The sequence below is a fragment of the Pogoniulus pusillus genome, chromosome 7 (genome assembly GCF_015220805.1).
Source record: "Pogoniulus pusillus isolate bPogPus1 chromosome 7, bPogPus1.pri, whole genome shotgun sequence".
NCBI lineage: Eukaryota > Metazoa > Chordata > Aves > Piciformes > Lybiidae > Pogoniulus > Pogoniulus pusillus.
The window spans coordinates 25,494,614-25,517,478 of NC_087270.1; the positions used below are offsets into that span (position 1 = coordinate 25,494,614).

General features: G+C 54.4%; 2 protein-coding genes across 3 annotated transcripts; one reads left to right on the top strand and one right to left on the bottom strand.

The window, feature by feature from the left end:
• The first annotated feature begins 182 nt into the window (after positions 1-182).
• On the top strand, positions 183-18,005 carry LOC135176862 (ninein-like protein). 2 transcript variants are annotated; one of them, XM_064146275.1, is made up of 14 exons: positions 183-345; positions 1,401-1,556; positions 1,639-1,776; positions 2,030-2,168; positions 2,818-2,928; positions 3,501-3,590; positions 6,927-7,023; positions 7,484-7,626; positions 8,240-8,442; positions 11,393-11,456; positions 12,923-13,168; positions 15,293-15,505; positions 16,320-16,412; positions 16,605-18,005. In XM_064146275.1, exons 1-14 carry the CDS (start codon positions 209-211, stop codon positions 16,791-16,793), a joined length of 2,019 nt encoding a protein of 672 aa, XP_064002345.1. In that variant the 5' UTR covers positions 183-208; the 3' UTR covers positions 16,794-18,005. The 2 variants fall into 2 exon arrangements, with proteins under 2 accessions (XP_064002345.1, XP_064002346.1); XM_064146276.1 differs by lacking the exons at positions 1,401-1,556; positions 1,639-1,776.
• GINS1 (GINS complex subunit 1) lies at positions 17,993-21,766 on the bottom strand. Its single transcript, XM_064146284.1, has 7 exons — positions 21,652-21,766; positions 21,445-21,509; positions 21,268-21,363; positions 20,838-20,928; positions 20,075-20,191; positions 18,766-18,840; positions 17,993-18,493 (listed from the first exon to the last, which is right to left on the bottom strand). Exons 1-7 carry the CDS (start codon positions 21,724-21,726, stop codon positions 18,425-18,427), a joined length of 588 nt encoding a protein of 195 aa, XP_064002354.1. The 5' UTR covers positions 21,727-21,766; the 3' UTR covers positions 17,993-18,424.
• Positions 21,767-22,865: the final 1,099 nt, after the last annotated feature.

The window sequence follows — 22,865 nt, forward strand, 5'->3', positions numbered from 1 at the left end:
GGAATGTGCGCATGGGCGGGAGGAGCGCCCGCGGCGTGCGCAGGCGCGCCGAGTGCGGAGCGGGGCTGCGGCCGGGGGGTGCGCGGGCGCGCCGAGTGCGGAGCGGGGCTGCGGCCGGGGGGTGCGCGGTGCACACAAATCGGCGCAGAAGCCGGGGCGTGCGCAGGCGCGGTTGGGTGTAGCTCGGGGCTGCGGCCGGGGCGCGCCCATGCGCGGTGCACACAAATCGGCGCAGAGGCCGGGGGGTGCGCAGGCGCGGTTGGGTGTAGCTCGGGGCTGCGGCCGGGGCGCGCCCATGCGCGGTGCACACAAATCGGCGCAGAGGCCGGGGCGCGCCCATGCGCGGTGAGTGCGGGGCGGGAACGGTTGGGGCCCGCGGCGGGTTTGTGCTGCGCTGCGCTGCCCTGCCCTGCCCTGTGTGGCACATCTGAGGGTTCCGCGCCAGCCTGCGGCATGCAGAGATGCTGCCTGCGCTGTGGGCCGGTGCCGGCGCGGCCTGGTTGTTCGTGTGGGAGCTTGAGGCCTTACTAAAACGCCTTGGCAAGGGAGGGCGCCTGTCGTGTCCTGTTCTGGGCTCCCCAGTTGAGGAGAGACAAGGAGCTGCTGGCGAGAGTCCAGCAGTGAGCCGCAGGGATGGTTAGGAGACGAGAAAGCCTCTTGAGAGGAGAGACTGAGAGGCTTGGTGCTGTTCAGCCTGGCGAAGAGCAGCTTGAGGGGGGAGTCTCATCAGTGCTGATCAGTATTTCAGTGGTGGGATGGAGCTGGCCTCTTCTCGGGGGTGTCCAGGGGTACGGTGAAGGGCAACGGGCACCAACTGGAGCACAGGAGACTGCTCTCAAGCCTAAGGAAAAGCTTCTTTGCTGTCAGGCTGCTGGAGCAGGCTGCCCGGAGAAGTTGTGGCGCCTCCTTCCCTGGAGCCTTTCAGGCTGCACCTGGGCACTGCTGTCCTGGGCAGACTGGTCTAGGTGAACCTGCCCCTCTGCTCGTTTTCCAGCTGAGCTCAGAGGAGACAGTGCAGGGAGGCAGTCTGTCTTTCCAGCCCTGCTGTATGGACTCGTTTCCATCACTGGCACCACCAGCCATGGTGCTGGGTTTGCTGTGCCTGAGCTTGCTGTTGCCAGCTGAGCTGTGGGAGAACTTAAAGGAAGTTCTCCAGGGTACTGGTGCTGCCTTGAGCAGTGGTGGTAGGTGAGATGAACAGCAATGCTTTTCTGTTTGGCCAGCAGCTGTTTAGGGTGAAAGAGGCACTTGCAGTCAGGTTTATGTTTCTGATGGGGTGGCAGGCTTTGGTCACTCCAGGGGTGGTTTGATCTAGGCCTGTGTGTGAGCTGGAGAGGGGTCTCTGAAAGGCTGGACGTGATGAGGTGGTGTAACAACAGGAGCCCTCTTGGTTCTGTCAGATTCCCACCTGTGCTGTCCTTGCAGAGGCTGAGTAACAGCATGGAAGAGCAGCGGAGCCCCACAGAGCTGCCTGCAGCTGTGGACAGCAGGGTGCCCAGGAGCAGGCCTCAGAATGAGCTTGTCACCTCCTATGGGTACAAACTGCTGTGCCTCAGGTAAGGTGTGGCTCCCTGTGAGGGGGGCCCTTCTGTGGGGTGCCTGAGGCGCCTCCTGATGCACTGCTGTCTGTGCCTGCAGGATCCAAGTGAGGAAGGTGGCCAATGAGAGGGACCAGGCGAGGCTGGCCTTGGAGAAAGCGCAGAGACGCTGCCTGCAGCTTGGCAGGGAGTTGGACCAGCAGCACATTGCTCTTGAGCACACCCAGAGCAAGCTCAAGTAGGAGGGCTTGTTTTGGCAGGGCAGAGAAAATTGTTTTCCTCTGCATGTATCCAGTCTCTCCCTCCTACTCTGGTCTCCTTTTGTGAATCTCTCTCATTGTGCAGAGAAGGCCCTGAAGATCTCTTGTGGCACATTATATTCCCAGCAGCCTCATCTTCTGCTTTCTGTGTGGTGAGGGGGTGGGTCTGAACCTTTTGGCCATCTGAGACCATATTCTAGGTGCCTCAACCATGTTGGGTTTTCCCTCCAGGGATTTTCAGGCAGCAATAGAAGCAAAAGACCTGCTGTTGCAGGAAGCACTCAGTCACCAAGTGAAGCTGGAGGCCGATACAGAGATCCTCCAGGGCAAAGGGGTCAGCTTGCAAGGGAGGCTGAATCACATGATGAAGGTAAGGGGAACTGACCTGATTTCAGCATCTTCATTGCTTCAAGGAGGCTAAGCAGAGGTGGTGACAAGGGGGTGTGGGTTTTGTTGCTCATTCTGGGAAAACCAGAAGTTTTATCATCAGCTACACTCTTGGTCTAAACACAGAGCTTGTTCCCTTGCCATGACATGATGAAATTCCTGCGTTGCCTCTTGGGAGTGGTTTGGCCCTTGGTAATACCTGAACGCTTGATGGCTGAGGCTAAAACCATGCCAGAAACCATGCCAAAGGCAGAGATGATGGTGTCTGCATGCCTGGAATTTTCTCAGTGCCCTTCAGCTTAGAAATGCAGGTGAAGATAACTCAAGACTTGCTGCCTTTTGTTGGCTGTGAGGGAAACCATAGTTTTTTGAAACGCAGCTAGAGATGAGGCTGTGAGGGCTACTTAGCACTCCTAAGTCTGTCCTATAGAGAGATGAGCCAAAGCCCAGCCCGTGGGGGGTGTGTCAGCAGTGTGCTGTCCAAAGCAGGTTCTCCTGGGAGCTGTGCTATCCTTGGCATGCTGACATGCCACTTGTTCTACACCATCCTACTGAAGCCTTCTGGCTCATGAGGCTGCCCTGTGAGGTGAGGACCCACAACGTCAAGAGGATCTTCTCCCTTTTGTCTGCAGGAGAACACACAGTTGCAAAATAGGGTCACAGAGATGTCTGGGAAACTGGCAGCCTCTGAGGAGCTGGTGTTGAAGCTGCAGAAAGAGCTCAGCTGTGTGGTGAAGGACAAGGTAGCTTTTCTTTCCCTGTTGCAGTGAAGTAGGAACTCAGCAAAAGATTGACCCTTTTCTATTAAATCTTGTGTATTTGGAGTCACTTGTTATGGCCTCCCCCTCTTGGAACTCTCCTGCAGGTTAATGACAACCTGAAAAGAGAAAATGCTGGCATTTAATGTATGCTCTTCAAATCTGGGGGAAAGAAATCCCAGTAAAACAATGAGAAAAGTTTGTAGCAGATTCCATGCATCTGCAGTCTTCCAGGGAGACCTTTGGAGTTTGGTTTGCAGAGAAGAGAAGCTTTCTTTTGCAAGAGGAGTGAAATAGAGGCTTGGTTTGAAGCATCTTCCCTCCAGAGGGGCACCTGGGTAAAAAGGAGAGTCTGTGGTCCAGGGAAACCAACCTGCCTGTACTTTGGTGCCTCTCACCCTGCAGAAGCCTGTTTTTTTTCCCTCCTCTTTCAGCATCTGACCCATCCCACAGGTGTCAGTAGCACCTCTCCTGTTGAGTCGGTGGTTTAGATGATCAGTAGTGTTTGGAGAGGTGAGGATTGCCCTGACCAGCTGTGCTTCTTTGTGCTTGTGCAGCTGGGCCAGGAGGAGCCTCGCAGCCTGCAGCTCCAGAAGCAGAGTGAGTGCTTTGCAGAGCTTGTCCTGGAGTACGAGCGGCAGTGCCAGGTACCAGCGGGCAGCTCTCCAGCAGTGCACAGCCACTGGGCACCTCCACCTAGGGGAGAGGAGGGAGGCAGCCCTGATCAGAGTGCAGTGAGGGCTGTCCCTCTGCTATGAGGATGAGCTGAGGCAGCTCAGGCTGTTCAGCCTGGAGAAAAGACTCCTGCGGGACCTTGGGGCTGCCTTCCAATATCTGAAGGGAGGCTACAGGAAGGCTACAGAGGGACATTTTAGCAACAGGATTAGGAGGAATGATTAGAAGATGAGGGAGAGCAGGTTTAGACTGGATCTTGGGATGAAGTACAAGAGCGGTGAGTCTATGCAACAGGCTGCCCGGGGAGGTTGTAGCTGCCTCCTCCCTGGAGGTGTTCAAGGCCAGGCTGGATGAGTCCTTGAGCAACCAACTTTAGTTGAGAGGTGTCCCTGGCCATGGCAGGAGTGGGTGGGATAGATGATCTCTGAGGTCCCTTCCAACTGACCTCTTGCTCTGCTCAGGCCTTTGGCAGGAGATAGCTGTGCTCTCCAGTAAAGCAGCCCTCCAGAGGTCGATTTGGTTACTGGGATACCAATGAGGTGGGAGTATGGGTGGGTCCTAAATTCTTCCCTTCCAGCCACCTCATAGCCATAGGCTCTGGTGTTTGGTTTTGGTCTGTAAGGACAGACCATCCTGGGCTCTGGTACAGTTCTTGAACTGAAGGAGAAAGCTGTTCTTTGAAAGGCACTTTATCAGCTAAATTCTTTTGCTTTTCTCTCCTTCCTTCTTGCCCCTACTTTAACAATCCCTACAAAACCTGTTGCTGCTGAGCTCTGCTAGAGAGTCAAGGTGAGCCTGGCTAGGAACCTGGTGTGTGTGCCTTACCTCCTGCAGGTAGCCTTGCTCCTGCCCAGAGCCTTGAGCTTCCCGGGGCAGGGCACAGACTCTGCTTCCCTCATGTCTCTTGCTGTGGTGAGTTGCTGCATGCTTTGTGCCTTGGCTCCCTAGTCCTGTGCTTATGACCCTTTTCCAGGTGCTGCTGGTGGCTTGGGAACACTGCTGAGTAGCTAACAGTACCTTAGCGTGTGCCTCCCCAGCTGGAGCCAGACCATTTCATGGGTGCAGAAGCAGTAACGTGCTGCAGCAGTATCCAGCACAGCACTGCTCCCGATGGCATCAGAGGGTTGAAGATGCTTGGTGCTGTAGTCTTTCCTTTCATAGAGCAACCCTAGAGTCTTCCATGAATCATAAAATCACAGGGTTAGGGCTTGGAAGGCACCTCTAGAAATCACTGAGTCCAAGCCCTGCTGCAGGATCACCCTGATTTGAATTCAGAGCCATCACCATGAGATATTATTCCACTTTTCTTCTGCTCCCTGCCTGCCAGGGGCTGTCTCCAAAGCAGTGCTAGACCACTCTCCCTCAAGACCCTGCTGCTTGACAAAGAATTTCCCTCAAGGTTTCAGGTACATCTGAGGTGGGAAGGGGTTTCCTCTCTTTACATCACCATGTCCAGCCCCACAGAAGCACCAAGGCTCAGAATGCTGACAGCTGGAGTGGTTTGGCCTTCAGGCTTCACCTTCCATGTGAAGGCAACCACTCAGGTTAATCTCTTACTCTTGTTGAATGCTGTCAGCCCCTCTCCCCTTCTGCTTTTTGTTCAGAATGTAGGTCAAACAAACTGGGTTTGCATTTGTTTATATCCACTCAATAATATTTATTGATTAAGAGCTTTGGAAGTGTCCTAGTTAGTAGTCTCTTGCAGCCCATCAATTTCCTCAGTGGCAGCATATGGAATGTAATTTGCTATCTGCTGACAGGGGACAGACTAGAGGGAGGCAGAATGGAGGAGGAGGAGGACAGAGTGGCTGGAGAACAGCCAGACAGAAAGAGACCTGGGGGTGCTGGTAGAGAGTAGCTGAACATGAGCCAGCAGTGTGCCCAGGTGGCCAGGAGAGCCAATGGCATCCTGGTCTGGATCAGGAACTGTGTGGCCAGCAGGATCAGGGCAGTCCTCCTGCCCCTGTGCTCAGCACTGGTCAGGCCACACCTTGAGTGCTGTGTCCAGGTCTGGGTTCCTCAATTCAAGAGAGATGTTGAGGTGCTGGAAGATGTCCAGAGAAGGGCAGCAAGGCTGGTGAGGGGCCTGGAGCACAGCACTGTGAGGAGAGGCTGAGGGAGTTGGGGGTGTGCAGCCTGCAGAAGAGGAGGCTCAGGGCAGACCTCATTGCTGTCTACAACTACCTGAAGGGAGGTTGTAGCCAGGTGGGGTTGGGCTCTTCTGCCAGCAAGAGAACAAGGGGACACAGTCTCAAGTTGTGCCAGGGGAGGTCTAGGCTGAATGTTAGGAGCAAGTTCTTGGCAGAAGAGTGATTGGCATTGGAATGGGCTGCCCAGGGAGGTGGTGGAGCTGCCATCCCTGGAGGTGCTCAAGAAAAGACTGGATGGGGCAATTAGTGCCATAGTTTAGTTGATTATCACAGGGCTAAGTGATAGATTGGACTGAATGAGCTTGGAGGTGTCTTCCAACCTGCTTGATTCTATGATTCCACTGTGGGGTGGTGAGTGCAAAGTGAAACAAGCAGCTGCCCATCTCCAGCCCCCTTCATGGAAGCAGCTCCTTGTGCTGGCTCCTAGCAGGATGGGATTCCTTGCTGCAGGCTCCTGTGGACACTGAGACTGTTTGATAAACTCTTGTGCTGGCCTCTGAGGGTGTCTCTGTGCTAAGCAGGCAGCAGAACCTGCCTCGTGCTGTGCTTCCCATGGGATCAGCACTTTCTTGCCCTGCTTTGTTTTGTAACCTGGAAGTGTTCCCTTCCAGAGCCCTGCGGGGGCTTGTTTCACCCTGAGTCATGCTGTTGCCTTGCCTGCATGCTGGAGTGCTTATTTGCTAGCCCAGGTACCCACCAGCAGTGTCTTGAGGATGTGAATGCAAACCTCTGGGCACTGTGAGGGATCTTCTGGAGGTCATGGTGGTGTTCCTTGCCTGGTGGTCACCAGCAATGGTCACATTTAGATCAGGAGAAGCCTCAGGAAGTCCAACTCTTTTTGAGATGACTGCAGGAAAAAAACAACTCTGGTTTTGTGTGCTTTTTGCATGCAGCTGTTTGTGGCTCTTCATGCTTTAGTGTCTAAGGGTGGTGGTCAAGGTAATCTGGGCTTGTATTTTCTTGCTCTTCCAAATTCTCCTCTGCCTGTTTGGGGAGGAAAATCCCCCAGCCTTCTTCCTCAGTTGTGCTGGTGAGGGAGCTCTGCTCCTCATACTGCAGGGGACCCTGGGTGCACATAGCTGCTGGGAGCCATGAGTGCTTGGCTCTCCTCAGCCCTGGGGTGCTTTGTAGCTGCATCATGAGCAGTCTGTGTTTCAGGTGCTGTGGGAGCAGAATGGAGTGCTGCAAAGGGAGCTGGAGAGGCTGCTTCTCCAGCTACAGGAGAGCAAGGCTGAGAGGGAGCTGCCAGCAGCAGGTAAGAATGCAGGAGGGTTTGGTGCCTCTTCATCTTCTCAACAGTTATGAGGCTCCCTCTAGAGCTTCCATGGCAGTGTGGGGTGGTTTGTGGTGCTGCTCACAGTTCTGGTATTGGACAGGCATGGAGAGGGAAGAAGGAGGCGATGGGTAGGGAGGAGGGAGGTGAGGCTGAAGGAAGGAGGCTCTTCCAACTCACAAGCTGGTAATGGTAACCTGTGGACTAGCTGGCAGGATTTCATGGCTGAGGGTGTTGAGGGAACTATATCAGAGGAAGCAGCCCCCAGCTACAGCTGAGGAGGTTCAAGCTGAGCGTTAGGTAAAAAGCTTGTGGCCCCAAAAAGACTGTTGCAGCCCTGGGACTGGTTGCCACGTAGGGGCTCTCCAATATCTGGGATTGGATGGACTTGACTGGCTGCAGCCATCCTGACCAGAAGAAGCAGCCCTGTCCTGTCTTGTAGGTGTGTCCTCACCAGACTCCTCTTTGCCAGTCTGCAGCTCTGCCGGCCCTCTGCTTCCACCTTCTGCGTGCACAGAGGCATCACTTGCAGTGGAGCAGCTGCAGGAACAGCTGCAGGACCTGAAGGTGCAGCTGGAAACCAAGGTGAGGGTGTGGGGGGAGGTGTCCCAACTTTTTGGCATAACTGCTTGGTAAGCACCTGGTAGAGCATCTGCTCTGGGAAGCCTTGTTGGAGATGTCAGGCTGGGGAGCAGGGTGGTGCCACATGTCTCTCTGCTGGGTTACTGCTTGTGCTTTCTCCGCCCATCTCAGCTGGCAGGAGGATTTGGAGCCCTCTCTGGCTGGTAAATGTTTTGTTGAAATCTTTGTCACCTTGCAAAGTATTTGTGTGGGTCTTGCTCCTTATGGGGGAACACTCTGGGCAAGGGCCTGCTTTGGAGGATGGAGTACAGGTATGAGGAGCAGTGGTGAATGATGCTATGGCCTCTCCCTTCCCCTCTCTGGTATGCCTTACAAAGAAGGAGAAAGGGGAGAGCTGTGCTGCTTGCTGGGAAGAGCTGGGACCCACTGATACCTGCTTGTTAGAGGCTGTTGCCTCAGGCTGGTAAGTGCCCTAAACGTGGTAGGGATCAGAAGTGCCTGGAGGGTGTCCCTTGTTGAGAGGCATCAATAGATTGCTCTGAGTTAGAGTTAGTGGTGGAGAGGGAAGCCCATGGGAACACGGTACTGAAATCCATCTCCTCTCTGCTCCCAACAGGTCAATTATTACGAGGAGAAAGTTGAGTTAATGAGGAGGAACTTCGAGAGAGAGAGGAAGGACAGCGAGGAAAGCTTCAAGGCTGAGCTGCAAAAGATGCAAGACCAGAAAAGAGACCTGGAGGAAACAGTTGCAAAGTACTGGGCTGAAATTGATAGCCTGAAAGAGCAAAAGTGTGTGTGGGGCCTGCAGCTGGAGGAGAGGTAGGGGATGATGCAGGCCAAGGTGGGAGAGTAGCACACCAAAGACATTTACCATCCAGGGTAGCAGTTGGACCAGGAGGGAGAAGAGCTGATAAGATCCCCTGTCAGCCTTCTTCAGACTAAACAGCCTCAGGGCTCTCAGGCTTCCCTTGTAGGAGAGATGATCCAGTCCCTTCATCATCCTCATAGCCTCTGTTGGACTGTCTCAGGTATTTTCCTGTCCCTCTTGAACTGGGGAGCCCTGAACTGGACACAGTATTTCAGGTGTAGTCTAACTAGGGCTGAGTAGCAGGGTAGGAGAACCCCCTCGACCTGCAGGCCCCACACTCTTAATGCACCTGAGTATACTCTGGGCATTCTTGGGCACCAGGGCACATTGCTGTGCCATGGACAACTTCTTATCACCCAGCACTCCCAGGTCCTTCTCTGTGCAGCTGCTCCCCAGCAGATCCCCCCACACCTGTCCTGCTGCAGGAGGTTGTTCCTCCCCAGATGCAGGACCCTGCCCTTGCTGAACTCCATGAGGTTCCCTGCGCCCAGCTCAGCCAGATCTACACAGGCTGCAGAATGGCAGTGCAGCATGAGGGCTGTCAGCTCTGTCTCAGCAGCAGACTGGCTGAGGGGCCACTCTGTCCCTTCAGCCAGGTCACTGATGAAGATGTTGAACAGGACTGGACCCAGCACTGACCCCTGGGTCTCAATGTGGACCCTGAACCACCATGATGACCCTCTGGGCTCTATTGTGTAGCCAGTTCTCCATTCACCTCACCCTCCACTCTTCTTCTTCAGCTGTGTTCTCTCTTGATACTCCATGACAGCAGCTGTGTTCTGTCTTGCTGTCCTCCATGTGTCTTTTAGTTCCCGTGGGAGTGTGGTCAGAGAGCTGGGACTGCTGACATGGCTGTAGCTGGCTGTGCCTCTGTTTTCTTTGCCTTGCCCAGCAGTAGGTGGGTGTTAGAGCTATGATGGGAAGCTTGTGTGAGTCACCTTGTTCTCCGAAGGAGTCATAAACCAGGCAAGAACCCCAAAACCCACTCTCCACATGTGATCCCCTCAGCCTTCACAGCACCGTCTGAGTGCTCCCACCCCTTGCCAATGGCATCTCTGGGCTGGCAGGAAAGCAGGTGGCAAAGAGAAGGATGCTGCTTGATTGGCTTCTTTGTTGACCCTGGTACTCTGATGTGGGGTTACAAGTCCCTCCAAAGTCCCTGCATCTGAGGGTGAGGACAGCACCAGGGACTCTAGACCAGTATGCTTGTTGAGAGTACTGCAGCATCCCAGTGTTGGTCCTTCCATAGTATCATAGACTCAGTCAGGCTGGAAGAGACCTCCAATCTCATGCAGTCCAACCTAGCAGCCAGCTGTGCAGAAGGCACTTAAAGGGACATGGCAAGTTTTGAAGACTCTTAAGAAGTTCTATCTAAAGACAAGGAGGAACTTCTCAATTGAAGGGTGCTGGAGCCCTGAAGCAGACTCTCCAAAGAGGCAGTGGAGTCTCCACCTCTGGAGACATTCCAAACCCACCTGGATATATTCTTGGGTGACCTTCTTTAGGTGAACCTGTCTTGGCTAGGGGGAGTTGGACTCAATCTTCAGAAGTCCCTTCCAATCTCTATCACTCTGTGAGGTAAAACTAACTCAAGAAGCATAATGTGGGTTAGGAACTTCCCACACACACACTATTGAAATTTCCCAAACCAGCTCAGGGGGCTTGGCAGTAAGCTGAAGCTTTATTTACAGCAAACACACACATATATATAAAGAATATTTACAAATAGCTACAGTTCTCTACAAATTAGAAGTAACACAGAAATCCAAACTCCCTCCCAGACAAAGAAACTGCCCAGAAGGGCTCAAAGCTGCCCCTCTCTTTCTCCCCCTCTCTCTCAGACATACAAACAAAAGCCAGCAAAGCTTAGGTGTTAGTTGTTAGAGATATTGCAGCAGATCAAAGGAGAAAGAAACAGGGCAACCTCCCAGGACGAAGTGAGGGAAGATTGTTTCTGTTTTAGCTTTTTCTCCCTCTCAGCAAACCAATGAATGATACAGACATTATCAGTGTTTTCTGTTCTGAAAAGTCAACTTGGGAGCCTGCAGCAGAAGCTGAGGCTGGCACAGAAGGGGAACCAACACCAGGAGTAAGAGGAGCTGTAGGAGGCTAGCAGATGGGTGCCTAGCAAGTGCTGGTACAAGGAACAGCCTTCAGACAGAGCATTTCCCAAAGCTCAGCTTTTGTTTGCTCACTTTTGAGCAAACCAGCACTCTCACATCCTTCACCCCACACAGGAGCAGCCAGTGCTGGGATGGATTTGGGCAGTTCAGAGCACAGGGTGCAGTGCCTGGTTTGGGGAAAGCTCTGGGTTTGGGCATGCTGAGAGGATAGGATGGGCTCTGCTACACAGATATTTTGGCTGGTGGCCTCCTGCTGCCTTGGGAAGCTTGAGGTGGGCAGTGGGGTCACCCACTGAGCCATAAATCCAAGAAGAGATGGGTGTCTGGTGCAGGTGGTTCCCAGAGCTGCTAAGCTGTCTCCCCAGCTGTTCTTCATGCCCTGAGCTTTAGGCCTCTGGGAATGTTGCAGGACTTGGGCAACCTGCTCTAGTGGGAAGTATCCCTGCCTGTGGCAGGGGGAGTTGGAACTAGAGTCATAGAATCAAGCAGGTTGGAAGAGACCTCCAAGGTCATCCAGCCCAACTAGATGAGGTCCTTTCCAACCCTGACAGTTCTGTGATTCGGCTGTCCCCAGCTGTCTGCCCTAGCCTGGGCTGAGTCAGTTGGGGCAGAGGCACCTAACCTGTTCCTGAATCAATTCAGAACTGTGTCTGTAAGGGCCTGGCTTTGTCTCCTGCTGCAGCCCAACGGCAGATGTGCATCTCCTTGAAATGAGGTCCTTCTCTGGGGGTCATGGTTTGCTGCTCTCTGAAGCTGATGGTGTGCCTCTCCCCCACAGGAAACACAATTTGGGCAACGAGAAGGTGGAGGAGCAGGCAGAAGTGGCAGAGCTGAGAGCGTCGGTAAGCAGCTGTCAGCACGAGGTGACAGGCTCCTGGCTGGAGGGTTTAGGAGGACAAACATTGCACATCCTTACCAGAGAACAGCAACAGTGCCTCAAACGTTCAAACCCACTCTTGCCTTGAGTGGGTGCTTCATCACAGTAAGAGTGGGGAGGCTCTGGCACAGGCTGCACAGGGAGGTTGTGGACGTCCCCTCCCTGGAGGTGTTTCAAGGTCAGGCTGGATGAGATCTTGGGCAGCCTGGGCTGGTGGGAGGTGTCCCTGCCCTTGGCATGGGGGTTGGAACTGGATCACCTTTAAGGTCCCTTCCAACCCAAACTATTCCATGAATCTGAATAATTTTGTAGCTTGTCAAGTAGGGAGAATCTGTGTCTCAGAAGCCAGTAGAAGGTTCCAGAGCAGGGAAGGTTTTACTACAAAATCTCTGAGGTTGACACACACACAGTGTTCCAGAATTGGCCTCACCAGGGCAGAGTAGAGGAGCAGGAGAACCTCCTTGGACCTACTCACAGCAGCTCTTCTTATCCACCCCAGAATGGTGGCCAGGAGGCTCAAGACCAGAGCACATTTCTGGCTCATGGACATCCTTCCATCTACTAGGATCCTTTTCCCTTTCACTGCCTTCCAACAGATCAGTCCCCAGCCTGTACTGAAACCCAGATTCTTGTGTGCAACATTAGATTAGATGTAGGATGGATTTTGGGAAGAAATCCTTACCAGTGAGGGTGATGAGACACTGGCACAGGTTGCCCAGGGAGGTTATGGCTGCCCCCTCCCTGCAGGTGTTCAAGGCTGGGTTGGATGAGGCCTTGAGCAGCCTGGGCTGGTGGGAAGTGTCCCTGCCCATGGCAGGGGGTTGGAGCTGCATGGTCTTTGAGGTCCTTTCTAACACAACCCACTCTGAATCTGTGACCATGGACAAGGTTGCAGACTGTTAGTTCCTTGTCCCTGGGGTTTGTCCTGACTGAAAACCACAGCCTGGTTTCTGGGCATCTCTTTTGTGCTCTTGAGAGCCATGAACCAATGCAGGGTGGCCTTTGCTAGCCTGTGCTGCCTTCAGCTTCCATTAACCTGCTGCCCATCACCTGCTTTTTCTGCTTTGGAGAGGGGCTGTGCTGGTTGGGCTTCACTAGATGGCATTGGGTTGGAAGGGACCCTCAGAGGGCATCTCGGCTGACCCCTTGTATTCAGCAGGGACACCTCCAGCTAGAGCAGGCTGCACAGGGACACAGCAAGGCTGAGCTTGAATGTCTGCAGGTTTTCCTTCCCCAGGAATGCTGTTTGAACTTGGCCCCTGGGCTTTGGGAAGTGAGGGCCCTTGTCCTGAGTGCCTACGAGGCTGTGCAGTGACAGCAGTGTTCTGAGTGGGAACCCCAGAGTGGGGCAGGTTAATTCTCTCTTGCTTCTCTTCCCACCCCAAGTCTCTGGATAAATTGTTGTGTTTCTTTTTCCTCAACCTTTCCCAGATCGAGAAGAGCCAGGTGGAGGTCTCCCATCTGAACATCAGGATGTGTCAGCTGGGCAGTGAAGCTGCTGGGCACGGGGCTGCCACTCACCCTGCCACTGCCCAGCTGCAGAGCCAGAAACCTGCAGAGCTTGAGTGGCTACAAAGAGCAGAGATGGCCACAAAGCTGGAGCAGCACCAGCAGCATGCAGCATGTTGGATGGAGGTGCAGCTGCTCCGACAGCAACTCAGGGCCTCAGAGGAGAAGGTGAGTGGCAGGCTGCTGAGTGGCGCCAATATTGGCCTGCATTGGATACCTTACCTAGAATCATAGAATTAAGCAGGTTGGAAGAGATCTCCAAGCTCATCCAATCCAACCTAGCACCCAGCCCTGTCCAATCAACTAAACTATGGCACTAAGTGCTTCATCCAGGCTTTTCTTGAACACCTCCAGGGATGGGGACTCCACCACTTCCCTGGGCAGCGCATTCCAATGCCAATCACTCTCTCTGTGAAGAACTTCCTCCTAACATCCAGCCTGAATCTGCCCTGGCACAGCTTGAGGCTGTGTCCTCTTGCTCTGCCACCTGGATGCCTGGGAGAAGAGACCAATCTCACCTGGCCACAAACCTCCCTTCAGGTAGTTGTAGACAGCAATGAGGTCTGCCCTTAGTCTCCTCTTCTGCAGGCTGCACACCCCCAACTCCCTCAGCCTCTCCTCACAGTGCTGTGCTCCAGGCCCCTCACCAGCCTTGCTGCCCTTCTCTGGACACCTTCCAGCATCTCAACATCTCTCTTGAATTGAGGTGCCCAGAACTGGACACAGGACTCAAGGTGTGGCCTGACCAGTGCTGAGCACAGGGGCAGGAGGACTGCCCTGATCCTGCTGGCCACACAGTTCCTGATCCAGGCCAGGATGCCGTTGGCTTTCCTGCTCACCTGGGCACACTGCTGGCTCATGTTCAGCTACTCTCTACCAGCACCCCCAGGTCCCTTTCTGTCTGGCTGCTCTCAGCTACTCTGTCCCCAGCCTGTAGTGCTGTGTGAGGTTGTTCTGGATGAAGTGTAGAACTCTGCACTTGGCTTTGTTAAATCTCATCCCATTGGCCTCTGCCCACCCAGCCTGTCCAAGGCTTTCTGCAGGGCTGTCCTGCCCTCCAGCTGATCCACACCTGCTTCTAGCTTAGTATCATCTGCAAGGAAGAAAAGATTGTCCTCTTCCTCTCTGTGTGGCACAAAGGACTCTGCCTCCTGCCCAGATACATTTGAAACCAATCTGGGGGCAGCTTGGGAAAGGTTCTTGCTCACAGTTGCCCCTGCAGTGTCCCTTGTCCTTGTGTGCAGGCTGGCTCTGAGCTAATTTCCCTGTCCATTCCTCCCTTATCTCAGGAAGCTGACATGATAAATCTTTGAGAAAACAGAGGGGTCAGATGCCAAAGCAGAAAGAGAATGATTAGATTGAGTTATACAGGTCGGGCCAAAGAAGGTAATGAAGCAAACCACAGCCAGAGACAGACTGAGAGACTTTGTTACTGTTTCATGTTTTTATCAACCTCAGCAATCCAGTCTACATCATAGACAGATGTCTACATCACTGCTGGTTTCTTTTTCACAGCCAATGATCTAATTTCTCTCATTAAAATATTCCAATTAGCCTTAAGCCAGCACACTGTGGTTCCCCATGGCTCACAGGAGTGGCAAGATCAGGTAAGGGCTGGCCAAGGATGACAAAGGGCAGGCTGTGTCTGAGGGGAGGGCAACAAAGTGATGAGAGCAGAGGAACAAGGACCTCTAGGCTAGAGGAGAGACAATGTGAGAAACCTCCAGGTGTGTTAATGTCTCTGTCCTGCCTCCTACCCTGGGCTCATGCACTGCCTTCCCAGAGTACAGTTTGCCAATGCCAGCCAGCCCTCGGTAGCCCTAGGGCAATGCTGGACCAGACCTGCTTCACAGTACCAGTTTTGCCCTTTGCTGGTGGCTGGAAGCAGAGGGCAGGCAGGGATGGAAGCCCAGCTTGCTTGAGATCTGCCTTAACACACCCAGGCGAGCAGGCCCCTCTGCCTCCTGTCATTGTGGCCCTTGGTGCCAGGAATACCTCCCAGGGGATCCCTCCAGCAGCTCTAGCTCCTTGCTGCTTGGCAAGGGGAGTGTCTCTCAGCAAGGGCTCCCAGTTTATTCTCCTGCAGCTCTGGCTGCTCTCCATCCCTGGCTCTGCAGGCTGCCCAGCAAGTGCCACTGCTGTGACCCTGCAGCTTTGCTGTGGCCATGGTGTGAGAGCCAAGGTGTGGGCTGAGGGAGGTTTCTAACCTCTCCCCTCACATGCAGCATGCCCTGGGCCTGTCTCGTTGCTGGCGCAAAACCGGAACCAGCTATTGGCCTTTCTCTGTTACAGCTGTGTGAAGCCAAAGCCAGCCTGAGCCTAGCCCAGACTCAGCATGCTCTGCAGCTGCAGCAGGCTGAAGCCTGGATCAGCAACATGGTGCCAAAGAAACAGTTTGAGCTGCTACAGAGCAGCTTGAGAGAGGAACAGTGCAAGGTTCAGCACCTCCAGGAAGACCTCACCCTGCAGGTTCAGCAGACACACAGGCAGCTGCTCAGAACCCAGGTAAGCAGAGAACTGCAGGAACCTGGTTCAGGGTAGCAGGGAGGGAGTGCTGCTAGCCTGGAAGGCAGCTGTGGTTGAAGCCACCAGAGGGTTGGGCAGATGATGCTGTCTAACAAGAGTCTTCGTGAAAAAAATGTACTTAACCTTCAAATTCAGCTGCAGTGTTCATTCCTCATGAGCTTTGTCACTGCCCTGCACCCAAACAGGAGCCCTCCCCACTCCAGTTCACCTACCCCAGACACACACCTTGTGTCTAGAAGAGCAGGAGTTAGCCAGAGTTATCCAACTCTATGTTGGCTCAGGCTGGGGAAAGAAAGTTTGAGCCCTCTGTGTGAAGAAGCAGCCTGAACAGTGAGGTGGCTTTATCTCTAGGGCACTGGGCAACAAAGTGGTGGGGTTTTGTGAGGTTGTCCTTTGCTTCAGGATTGGCTTAAGTGACCTGGGCAAAGTGGGAACAAATTGTAACCTAAGAAATTAAAAAGAGCAGACACAGAAACTGCATCCAAGGACTCTGTGTCTCTCCCTGGATGTTGCTGAGAGAGGGGAGGCCATTGGCTTGTTTTTGTGGAGAACACTGCTGTTTCCTCTGCTTCTTCAAACCAGCTGGTGCTGACCTAAGGAAACTTGTGTTGCTCTGTAGCCTCTTGTCCCACTGCTCTTTGCATCCTGCACCACCTCCACCGATTCCCTCCTGCTCTCCTTCAGGGAGTGTGAATGTCTGTGAGTGGAGCCCTAGTGGAATGCATGATCCAGCTTGCCAGGGGCCAGGTGAGTGCTTGAAAGAACCAACATTAGGCTTTGTTGTCCACTGCAGGCAGCTGTGGAGCAGGCAGAGGGACTGGAGCAGAGTTTGAGGAGTGTTGAAGCTGTGCTGGCAGAGAGAGTGGCTCAGCTCAAAGATGCCCAGGTGAGTGCAAGAGGACTTAAGTGCTGCTGTGTCCCTGCCTGGCTGGGAACCCTGCCTGGGCATACTGAACCTTAAGACTCAGCTGCTCTAGTGGAGGATGCCTCTGCTGCCTGCAGGATGGGGGTTGGACTATATGACCTTCAGAGGTCCCTTCCAACCCAGACCATTCCATGACTTCTGTCTTTGCTGTAGGCCCAGCTCTCCAGGAACAAACTGCTGATTGAAGACCTCCACGAGGAGAACAGGGGGTTTGCAGTGGCCCTGCAGGCAGCTGAGCTGAAGCAGAAGAGCACCGAGGAGAAGAACCAGCTGTTGGAGGAGCAAGCCTCAGCTCTGAAGCAGCTCATTGGAACAATCACACCAGCATCTCTGAGTGGGTGATGGAGTACCTACCATGGTAGCCCTGACCCTGGTCTCATAGAATCATGGAAGGGTAGGGGTTGGAATGGACCTCTGCCAAAGCAAGGTCAAGTCTGGAAGGGGAGGTGTGGCTGGGTTGGGAAATCAGCCTTGTCCTGCCTGGTCTCACCAGGACTTGTTTCAGCGTGAGTGGAAAGCAGAAAATGGAGGACAGAGACAGTCCTTTAAGGAACCTGCTCCTGTGGATAGCTGAATCTCCCCACTGCAAACACCATCTCTGCTGCCTTGCTCAGTGGCAGAATGTGCCACTGAGGTCAGGTGTGGCTCAGGGCAGTCATCCCACCAGAGCTGTACTGCTGCAGATGCTTTCTCTCTGTGGAGGGCTGCTGCTGGGGCCATGCTGCTTCAGCAGGCAAACCAGGGCAGAAGGGCTTGCAGGTTGCCTTGCCTGGCTCACTACAAGCAAGAGAGCTGTGCTGTGGCATTGACATGTCCACCTCCTGCCATCTCGGATGCTCTTTCAGTAGCCTCCTTCAACTGTGGGTGAACTTTGATTGCCTGCAGCTGCTCTTGGCCCTGGGAGACTCTTGCCTAAAATCTAAACCAACCTGTTGCTGGATGGTTTGCTCAGTGGTGAGCAGGACAGAGGGCAAAGCCACTTTTCAGCTTAAGCCTCCAAGTTGGTGACCTCTACTGAGCACTACTTCAAAGGGGACCAGGATACATAGAGAGTGAACTGTGTGGTCTTGCCTGCCTTATTGGCCTTCACATATTGACAGTTGAGTACTGCTCTTGCAAAATGAAGTCTGAAAGGCCACAGAGACAAGCGTTCAACTCAGCAACTACCACATTGACTGATCTGCCCAGAGCATTGCCCTTGTGCATTGCTGGCATGGTGCCCCTGCCCTCCTCCGTGTGGAGCAGGGGGTGATTACCTGGGGGCTGCCAGGGCAGAGGAAATGGCTACAGGCTGTGAAGGAAGCCCCACAACCCAGATTGTAGTGCTCACTCGCTTGGCATCATAAGCACCACTTAGAGGCCTCTGCTGGGAGACAAGGCTTCATGTCTGCCCCTGGAAAGAAGCTTCTGCAACCTCATCTGACAACTGGAAGAGCAGCACAACTGAGATACCTCAAGAGCCAGTCACCTTGTGAGGTGAGTGTAGGTTGAGCCTATCCTGTGTCAAAGGAACACAACATGAACTCTTGAAAAATACCAAATTACAAGCTTGAAGCAGTTCTTTATTTTGCAGCCATGGAGCTCTCCTGGCTGCTGGAGCCCAGCAAGTTGGTCTCTTACTCCCACAGACACAGTGTGATCAAAGAACTGCTCCATGCAGACTATGCACTGACAAATCCTGCTTGTGGCTGTGGGGCATGGATAATGCTCCTGAACCCTCTGCCCCTCCAGTGCCAACCCCAGCTGCCACTGCAGGCTTCCCAGGGCTGCTACATTACGAGTGTGCACCCTGGCCAGTGTGGGTTGCTTACTTCATAACTGTAGGGCTGATCTTCACATCCAAGTGTCAGAGGCTGTTGGGAGGAGTGGCAGGATGCCCCCAGCAGAAACAGTGAGGTGTCTGCAGTCCTGTACAGCCCGGAGTGTAGTTCTTGTTGTAGGCAGACCAGGGTTGTCCCTCCTGCCCTACATGCCTATGACAGGATGTGCTCAAGGACTCCTTGTCTGATCAGCTGCTCACATTTCCAGCGGGGCAGAAAGTGCTGCACACAAACACAGAGAGCCTGCCATGAAACCCAGGCAGCCTGGACTTGCTGCTGCCCACACTCAGCTCTTTGCTGTGCTCTATGCCTGCTGCAGCATGGGACCAGACTGACTGGAGCTGAACCACCACCACCATTATCCTGGGCCACACAGCTTGCAGCACGTGCAAAGAACTATGCATCCAGAAATGCTGTGAAGCTGATATGGGCAGGGAGAGGTCATGGGGGTGAAGTGAAAGAAAGGGTCTGGATCATGCTCTTGCCACAGGTACCTGGCTGTTCTTTTTCAACAGGATGGTGGTGCCATCATCGATCTCAAACTCTCCGTAGTCCCTTAAACACCTCACCTGTGAAGTGGAAACAGTCCTCAGGTCAGCAGCTTCCCCACAGAAAACACCAGGGCCCAGAAGGCCACCAGCATCCTGGCCTAGATCAGGAGTAGTGTGGCCAGCAGGATGAGGCACCCCTGGCACTCAGCCCTGGGAGGCTCAGTTCTAGGCCCCTTGCTCAAGGACACTGAGGTGCTAGAGCAGATTCAGAGAAGGGCAAGGAAGCTGGAGAAGAGGGCTGGGGAGGAGCATCTGAGGGAGCTGGGGGTGTTTAGTGTGGAGGAGGCTGAGGGCAGAGCTCATTGCTCTCTACAGCTCCCTGAAATGAGCTAGGTGGGGGTTGGGCTCTATAACAACAGCAGGAGAGGAAGTAGCCTTAAGTTGCCCTAGGAGAGGTTTAGGTTGGACAAACTTCTTCCCTGAAAGGATTCTCAAAAGCCTGGCACAGGCTTCCCATGGAGGTGGTTGAATGTGCATCTCTAGAGGTGTTTCAGAGATGTGGTGCTAAGGACTGTGGTTTAGCCCCAGGCTCGGTGAGTTAAAGAGTGGTTGGGCTTTTCCAACCAAAACAATTCTGTGATTATATCAGAGGCCACTGAAGGAGAACAATGCCCAGCTTGGGAACAAGGCTTCTAACTGATCTGGGTTAGGTTTCTGCAAAAGGCTGCAGTACCTCAATGGGATTCAGACCAGGCACTCCAGCACACCAGCTGCCTGTGGGCTTGGAAGGCCAACTTCCAACATGCTTTGAGCCCTCAGCAAACTAAGGGAGTAGAAGTGGCAGCTAGAGTGTAAGGAGTGAAGTGTAGAAATTTGTGGAAGCTTCAGTGCTTTCAAAACCTTCTGCTGGGGGGTGGGGGTGAAGGTCTCTTTAAAAAAGAAGGTTGGCAAAAAGGGTTGCTCACAGAAACCAGCAGCCTTGCACTTAGACATTCACAGATTCATACAACAGTTTGGGTTGGGAGAGGTCTTAGACATCGTTCAGTGCCCACCCCCTGCCATGGGCAGAGACACCTCCCACCACCAGCAGAGGTTGCTCAAGGCCTCATCCAGCCTGGCCTTGAACACCTTCAGGGAGGAGGCATCCACAGCTTGCCTGGGCAACCTCTGCCAGTGCCTCCTCCCTCCCAGGGATTTCTTCCTAGTCTCTAGTCTCAATCTGCCCTCCTCAAGCTTCACTCCCTCTCATCCATCAGTACAAGCCTTTGTGAAAAGTCCTCAGTTTTCTTGTAGGCCCCTCTCAGGTACTTACTTCAATGTAGAGGCTTTTAGGAGGTTTTAGGTCCTGTGTAAGGTCCAGCCCTTCCTCTCCTCCTACTGACCTCATGTAGGTAGCCAGAGACTTTTTGTAGCGATTGAACCACTCCACCTGCAGAGGTGAACAGTGAGGGTGGTGAAACACTGGCACAGGTTGGCTGGGGAAGTTGTGGCTGCCCCCTCCCTGCAGGTGTTCAAGGGCAGGCTGGATGAGGCCTTGAGCAACCTGGGCTGGTGGGAGGTGTCCTTGCCCACGGCAGGGGGTTGGCACTGGATGATCTTTGAGGTCCTTTTCAACCTAAACCGTTCTATGATCCCTCAAAGCAGAGCTAATACTGAACTACATTCCTGACCTGTGATATCTGGATGCTTATGCTGTCAGACCACTGCTCCCCAGCTTCTTTGTGCCAGGCAGGAGGGAAAAACTGCTCCAGAGGCAGAGCAATCTACATGCAGGGTAGGGCAGGTGCTGCTCCTGTTATCAGCACTGCACATTGGTCTGGAGACAGCACTTGAGAGCAGCATGTAAAGGCCCCATTCTGTGAGCCTGTCCTGTGAAGCCCACCTGATCTTTAGTAGTGCAGAACATGACCTGCACTCAGTGTTTGTTGTGTATTACCCCCACAGAAACCGAATGGGACATCGAGTGCCGCGTTCATGGTGGGGGAAGCGAAGTCTACCCTATTTTGACTCTACCACACAGACAGGACATCAGGAGGAGCAAACGGGGCAGAGTTCCTGAGGCAAGGCTGACTCACTTCCTCAGCGGACATGTGGAACTGGACGGTGTTTGGCAGGACGCTGCCACACTCCCACCTGAGCGCTCGGATCCGCAGCAGCCGATCGTACCTGGGGGAAGAGGCAAAACCAGCTGGTGGCTGCAACCACTGCTGGCAGTAGCCCTGGCAGCACCGATGCCTCTGCTCTCAGAGCAAAGAGCTGAGCTGCTCCACCTGCCTTCCTCTGAAGCATGTGATTGGCCTCTGCAGCACTTTAAACTTTTAAAGAGGAGGAGCAGGGGCTTCTATTTGTGCCAGCGTTTCGTACGGCCAGCGATGAGCACAAAGAGTGAGAGCAGAGCTGCCCTGCTCTAATGCAGGAGCTGGCTCGGAGTCCCAGCACCCACGCCTGGGGACCTGGTCCCGGCGGGGCGAACCGGCGCCCCGCGGCAACCTCCCCCGCACTCACAGGTAAGCCAGGACGCAGCGCTGGTTTCGCAGCAGGCAGCAGTGCCGGAAGCGGATGAGGAAGATCAGATCCGTCCGTCCCGACTTCGCATCGGACCTAGGAAAGGAGGAGCCGCCTCACCGAATTGTGGGCCGGGGCCGGGCACGGCACCGCTCCGCCCCGGGCGCCACAACTCACACGTCTGCCTGGTTCCGCTCGTACAGCGCCCGCATCTCCTCCAGCGCCTGCCGCAGCACCTCGGTCTGCAACGCCGGACTCAGTCAGTGACAGCTGCCGGCCCCGCGGCTGCCACCCAGCCCCACCGACTTGGGCACCCGGTGCCCTCCCGGTCCCGCTGCCCAGCTCCGCCGACTTGGGCGCCGGGTCCCTTCCCGGCCCGCTCACCTGGAAGGGCGGCAGGTGCCCGTCCGCTGCCCGCCGCAGCTCCCGCACCAGGCTCAGCGCGCGCTCTCCCGCCATGCTCCCGCGCCCCGCGCGCGGGAAAGCCGCCGCGCCGCAGCCAATGGCGGCCGAGGGGGCGGGGACGGCGCTCGGCTGCGCCGCGGCTCTGCTGCCCCTGCTGCCCCTGCTGCCCCGCGGGGCTCTGCTGCCCCTGCCCCTGCCCCGCGGGGCTCTGCTGCCCCTGCCCCGCGGGGCTCTGCTGCCGCCGCCACCGAGCCTGGAAGACACCTCTAAGGTCATCAAATCTCACCATCAACCCCACGCTTTGATGCTCGCTACACCATGCCCCCAAGTGCCAGGTCTGTGTGATTTTCAGCCACATCCTGAGTGCTGTGTCCAGTTGTGGGCCCCTCAGTTTAAGAGAGATGTTGAGGTGCTGGAAGGTGTCCAGAGCAGGGCAGCAAGGCTGGGGAGGGGCCTGGAGCACAGCCCTGTGAGGAGAGGCTGAGGGAGCTGGGGGTGTGCAGCCTGCAGAAGAGGAGGCTCAGGGCACAGCCCTGCCATCCAGGTGGCAGAGCAAGAGGACACAGCCTCAAACTGTGCCAGGGCAGGTTCAGGCTGAATGTTAGGAGGAAGTTGTTGGCAGAGAGAGTGATTGGCATTGGAATGGGCTGCTTGGGGAGGTGGTGGAGTCACCATCCCTGGAGGTGTTTAAGAGGAGGCTGGGTGAGGTACTTAGTGCCATGGGTTAGTTAATTAGAAAGTGTTAGGTGATAGGTTGGACTTGATCTTAGAGATCTTTTCCAATCTGTCTGACTCTGTGGTTCTGTGAAGCAGTGTCCTGGAATGAAGTGGGACCAACTGTTTGCTGTTTGGCTTTTTATCCCTCTCAGCACACCAATGAATGATACAGACTTCATCATTATTTTCACAACCAATGATCTCATTTTTATTGTTAAAATACTCCAATTAGCCTCAGACTAGCACAGACAGAAGGAAGCTCAGACTTGCAAAATATAACCCAGGGCATAATGGGCAGAGGACAGCACTGGCAGTTCAGAGATGGGGTTCCAACTCTCCATCCCTCTAAGGCCTAGAACACAAACCCTATGAGGAGTGGCTGAGGGAGCTGGGGTTGTTTAGCCTGGAGAAGAGGAGGCTCAGGGGTGACCTCATTGCTGTCTACAACTACCTGAAGGGACATTGTAACCAGGTGG